At 40.2% G+C, this 6,000-nt stretch overlaps 1 protein-coding gene across 14 annotated transcripts in view; it reads left to right on the plus strand.

Annotated features, from left to right (window-relative positions):
- Positions 1-5,651, plus strand: part of PPP2R2C (protein phosphatase 2 regulatory subunit Bgamma) — a 199,484-nt gene extending 193,833 nt beyond the window's left edge. For all 14 annotated transcript variants that reach the window (XM_054065194.1, XM_054065200.1, XM_054065196.1 and 11 more), the window contains one exon: positions 3,116-5,651. In XM_054065194.1, the coding sequence (XP_053921169.1) occupies positions 3,116-3,407 (292 nt within the window). In that variant the 3' untranslated portion in view covers positions 3,408-5,651. The remainder of the gene's footprint in view (positions 1-3,115) is intronic.
- The last annotated feature ends 349 nt before the right edge of the window (positions 5,652-6,000 follow it).

Below are 6,000 nucleotides of genomic sequence, written 5' to 3' on the forward strand. Positions count from 1 at the left end.
TCCTTTGTGAGGAAAATTAAAGGTGGTTAGACAGAGCTTTTCAGGGCTGCTCCCTTACACACCTATGAATTAGTGTGGGGAATGTCTTGAGGGGTACTTAGCTTGGTTTCTTGAGCCAGCCTCACTTGAAAGGTGTTGTGCAAGCACTCATCACAACACTGCTGCGCAGAGCAGAGAGTCTGGAAATACAGAACAGACTCTTCCTATACTCAGCTACAATTTTAATCCATATACATATATTTTAAAAAAATAATCTCCACATACATTCCATTACTGTAAATTATATTTTCCTGAATGGGAATAAATCATATGGTTACATCTAGCTCTCACTCTCTTTTATTGTTATTTTAAGCAGCAGGTAAGGTTATAATCCATCTGTGTTTGTGACCTTGAACAAGATTGGGCACTTTCTCATTTACATAATGCTATATTTTACTGAGCCGTTAAACTGCAGAAAAACAGGGCCAGCATAAAAAGTAGTCATCTACATATGTTAAAAAAAAATAACTGCAGTAAATCCAACCAAAAAAAGCAGACTTCTAAAAATATGTGAGAGTTCCAGAAATTAAAAAGCAAATGGACTGTCAAGGCAGTTTTACTGCAAGCAAAACCTCCTAAAATGAGATTATTGACGTATATCGCTCTGTGTATTTGTTGCACTGATACTGTGCCTGCATGAAAATTGCTCCCCGGACAGTTCCTGCCTTCATCAGCAGGGATGTTCCTCATTGCCCTGGGAAGCACAGCTCTGCAGCCCATGGTAAAGGGTGCCCCAGCATTATGAACCTGTTTCAAACTTTTGCCTAGGGGGGGAAGCACAGTCCTATGCTGAGCTCTTTGCATCACAAGTTGTGTATGTTAGCGCTGAGATATGAAATAACCTCGCCTTTTTCCTGTTGTGAATAACCATTATAGCAGGAGCCATAATGACAAAACATGGTGATTTGAAAGGAGTGAAACATTAGATTTATTGCTGTTGATTCATCTTCTGAAGTGGACACTAATCTTCATCAGTAGGCTTTCTGAAGCATCTGGGATATGTTTTATCAAGCTGTCACACTGACTCTTTTGGCTTTTAGTTTGTGAGGTCACTAACTTGTACCTTACTAAGCAGAACTGTGGCAGATCTTTGTAGATGGGGAAGGTAAGGGAAACCTTTCTGAAAACAACCCAAAGGCAGATACTGCCTCTGGAGAGCAGCGAGGCAGCACTCTGCCAGACCTGCCTGCAGCTGTGTGTGGACAAGTGCCTCTGTTGCCCATCCCCAAACTCAGCAGCAGAAAACCGGTGCAGCCAACGCTGTGCTGCCTGCAGACTTTAGGAAAGGAGCCCCTCAGCCGGGTGAAGGCTGCAGGTGAGCTGTTTCTGAAGAGAGCACAAGCTGTGTCTCTGTGCTTCGCCTGTCTCGTTTGCAGCAGTTTCCTTTAGCACTTCAGGAGCTTCAAAAAGCTCAGTGTGGAATCAGCTGTCATCAAACTCCAGTGTGATATCAGCAAACAGGGAAGCAGGATAGAGCTGGCAGACCTGCTAGTGATTCACAAAGTACAAATAAGCTTTCCTGCTCTAGTTACCCTACAGTGGCTCTGAAGTGAGCAAAGCTGCTGTCAGTCAGCAGCTGTAGTGCAAAAGCAGTCAACTACACAGCTCCCATTTGTGCATTTTCCAGTGTATTATTCATTTGTATTACAGTAGCTCCAAATGGCCCCTAATGAGATCAAGGCAACACTGGCTGGAGGCTGTGCGTATAGTGTAAGCCAGCTCCTGAATTCAGGAGCATCTAATCTAATCAGCTAGTGAGTGTCTGTACAACAGAGTATGGTTTATACCTTATTCTCCCATGGTTGCATATGCCACGGTCGCCTGGCCAGTATGTGCCTTGGCATACATTCCCCTAAGTGGGAAACAACAGCAAAGAGCTAAAGCATCGTTAACTGTCACTGGAGATGGAGGTTAATTTATTATGTGCCAAGCACAGGAAATACGTTCTGTCAGGTTGTGCTAGAAAGGCAAATAATTCCTGATTGCCTGAGCTTGCCCTGTGGAGACACGAAAGTTTGGGGTGGATCCCCCTTCCAGAATGGAAATTCAGAAAAACACCCTATTTGTGGCTAAGACAGGGGAGTAGAATGTGGCCCTGGCTTCAGATATGGAAGAAGTTCACAGCTTTCAAACAAGGCTCTGAAATTCATGATTATGCTAATCCAATAACCTGTGGGCCATGGATGAAATCCTGAATTCATTAAAGTTAGTGACAAAATATCCTCCCCTAGGGACTGGGAGAATGAGGCAACTGGCAATCCATTATTTCAAACTACAAGCTGATTAATGGAGTAATTCTTATACAGATTGAGGTATGTTTTCTGTCCCTTTCTCCCAGACCCAGAAATAAATCCTCACTTGAAGCTTCTTTCAAACTTCATATGAGAGACAACTGAAACCTGTTTATTTATGTCTTTATTTTTAAGAAATATCGTAGATACTAATTTTAATGATGTCCTGGGCTTGGAAATTCAATGACTATGGTGGGGGGAAGAGTTTATTCTGGAAAGAATTTATTTGTGCAACTCTGTGATTTTTTAGCACCTTTCAAATCACCTTTCTCAAAATACTTATTAAAATACATAATTATGTACTTAATCTTGCTATTGTATCAAAAGGTTGGAAATACTTGGAAATTTTATTTTAAAGACTGTTTCTGGGATTGTGGTAAATCTCAGCTGTCAGAAAAGGTAAGGCTCTGAAGAAAGAAAAAAAAGCCTGAAATATATGATCCTTAAATGCTCATAAAAAGCTGGAGGGTAATTAAAAATAACTTATTATTGTCTTGTGAGAGGGACCTCATAATGTCAGGGTGCTGACATTTGTGCGTGCTTCAAGATGAGAGGTTTGGGGTAACTTAGGGAAGGGGAAAACATTGGTAAAAGAAAACTATTGGCTCTGGGGAATACTGGGAGAAATCCTGGTTTATATTCTTTCCTAGCTGAAACCAGAAGAGATACTAAGGTTAAAGCTCTGCTGTCCCGATCCAGTCATGGTAGTGGACTTCCCATAAGCTACTGTTAATTAGTCCTTGTTTTCTTTCTCTCTCTCTGTCTCTCTCTCTTTCTCACTACAGTGTGATAATGACAGGTGCATATAACAACTTTTTTCGAATGTTTGACCGAAATACCAAGCGGGATGTTACCTTGGAGGCATCCCGAGAGAGCAGTAAACCACGAGCTATTCTTAAGCCTCGGAGAGTCTGCGTTGGAGGCAAACGGAGGAAAGATGACATCAGTGTTGACAGTTTGGACTTTACTAAGAAGATCTTGCACACAGCGTGGCACCCAACTGAGAACATCATTGCTATAGCAGCGACAAACAATCTGTACATATTTCAGGATAAAGTGAACTCAGAAATGCACTAGATTTATCAATATCCCTCTATATTTACAAACCAGCCTCTTGAGAGTTGTAGAAGGATGTGATCTTCGCAAAAATTGTGGCTTCTGTGGTGGGATTGTAGGTTGCATCCTTTCATCCCTCAGCCTGTATCATTATTGGTGGCAAGCCAACTATTTTCCATCACTGCAACTGTATGAGTAAAAGGCACGACTGCAAATCCAGTACTGTGGTCTGTATTGGTTCCTTTAAACAAACAGGGGTATTTATTCACCTTGGCAGCGTTCCTGAGAAGGGCTGAGACTCCTCAGCTCCCAGCAGTCTGTTGGAGGGTTTCAGTGGTTCACAGGACCGTGCTGTTCTGGTGCACTGCCTACTTTTGCAGCGTACAGCATTTACCACATTGTTAGAGCTTTTTTGCCTCAATCTCCTCACTTTTTCTATTGCAGTAACATTTTCCTGTCTTTCAACTAAGCTGAGCCTGTTTTGAGTGAATGAATAGCCACATCCCTTTAGAGCATGTGGCACATCAGAGGGGCCTCATGGCAGTTAGAACTGGATGCAGAAGCCCTGCTGGTGAAAAGCTCCCCTGTATCACCCATCCCTATGCTTTCCTTACAACACCTTCTTATTTATTTATTTATCCACATCACTAACTTGGTCCTCCAGCTTCCCGAGTGAATAAGTGACAGGCTGGAATATTTACTCAACCAGCTTATTTTAAGAAGTTCATTCTCCATAGATCTCTTTGCTCTGTTTAAGACAATAACTAGTATCTTCATCACATGGAGGACTATTAAAAAAACTGGTATTGCCACTCCAGAGGGGCTGTCTGGTCAGAAACAGCCTGGCAGTTAACACACAAACCCATCCTACTGTTTGGGGATTGGAGTTCTGGAAACCTTGGCTAGAAGTGCTGTCCTTGAAGGGAATGGTTGACTCCAGTGGCAACACAGTCACATCACTGCTAGACACTTCGTAAAGTCCCTTGTTTGCTTACTGCAGCATGGCTATTTTAATCCTGGCATTGGGGGAAAACAGACAATGCCGAGGTGTGTGTAATAGTAAAAGAATGGTACTGGGAGATGTAGCACTGCTAAGTCAATTTCAATGTTTTAAATAAGTTCACTGCTGGGCAACAAAATTATTCCTGGAGAAATATGAGAAACCAAAAGCTTCTTCCACATAAATGCCTTTAGATCTATCTCTGTTTTCAAGTGAATAGTGAGGTACATGGAAAATGAAGGTACATACAATCCATGTATCACATGTAGGAATTATTCAGGAATGGTGCAGTGGGCAGGGAATCCTCTTGATCTAGGAAAAGAAAGTTCTGCTGCCTTCCTAATAGCTCTGGCAGAAAAATTAATATCCCAAAGGATTTCTCCTCAGACCACGAATAAAAGAGCACAACTCAGATGACCTGTTGATCTGCCCATATTAAAACTCCTCAGAGAAAGAAGGTCTTTAAGCCATTATGCACTGATTTCTTGATAAGTGGAGAATGTACTGATGAAGGGATCTGCACACTTTTATATTTTGGTTTGGGAGAAAGGGTGAGTGAAAATCTGCTTACAAGAACTAAGAAACAAAGTCTACAGCTTTTATATGACATCTTAGCATGACACATGAAATCTGTACTTTTGAAGTTTTCTAGATCAATGCTGTATATTATGTGTGTAGAAGCACAAACGCATGTGCATCAGTTTCCAGCCACACTAAACACGAACGGTATGAAACGTGTAGGTTAATTTTAAAGGGAATGAGGAATGTCTGTTTATAATATACTGTTTGCTGTAGCAGGCGTGGACAGTATATGTACATATTTATTCTAAGGAAATTTAACAAAATTGCTTTCCTTTCTTTTTTTCCTTGTAAAAAGGTTTAAGAATGTGGTAAATTGTATAGAAAACTTGTTAATGTCAACCTACTGCTTCAAGGGTGTCATAGAATTTCTTTGACTTTTGGCCTCCTCCATTAACCTTTGCAGCTAAAAAAGAAAAAAAATGCTATCAGCTTATATTGGCATTTACAGCTAGAAATACTGAAAAACATATATTTAGCTTTTAACATTCTCAAGTAAGATTCTATAGATAACTTATTATAAAGCAGATCTTAGTACAAGAATTTTTTGTTTTTAATTTGAAGTACCTTACTGTGTTACAGCTTTGGGTACCAAAAAGAACATGTTAAAATTAAATGAAGAAATATATCGTTGGAGCTTTATAAAACTAATGAAATACCCAACCAAAATACCATGAAGGAAACAAATAGAAGCCTTCCAAAGACCAGTGTTCCATTCCTATCTTTGACATCACTACTACAGATTGGTTTCCTGGTTTCTTGAATGTATGGAAAGTTAACATCGTCATTGTGAACGTTTCCAACTTTCTTTCTCTTTTTAGTTTGAGCTTTCAGTGGTGTAGAGTAAGTGATGGTAAAGTTGGTAAATCTGATTGTTTTGAAAGCTGTTGTTCATGGCTGCATTCTTTGTGTTGCACAAATTAGCTAACTGTTGTTGAATAAAAATATAAATATGTTAATACCAGCTTTTTCAATAAAACTACAACCAAAAAGGCAGAAATAGTTGACTTCAAGGCACAGCTTATTTTTAAGCCA

The sequence above is a fragment of the Cuculus canorus genome, chromosome 4, assembly GCF_017976375.1.
Source record: "Cuculus canorus isolate bCucCan1 chromosome 4, bCucCan1.pri, whole genome shotgun sequence".
NCBI classification, from domain to species: domain Eukaryota; kingdom Metazoa; phylum Chordata; class Aves; order Cuculiformes; family Cuculidae; genus Cuculus; species Cuculus canorus.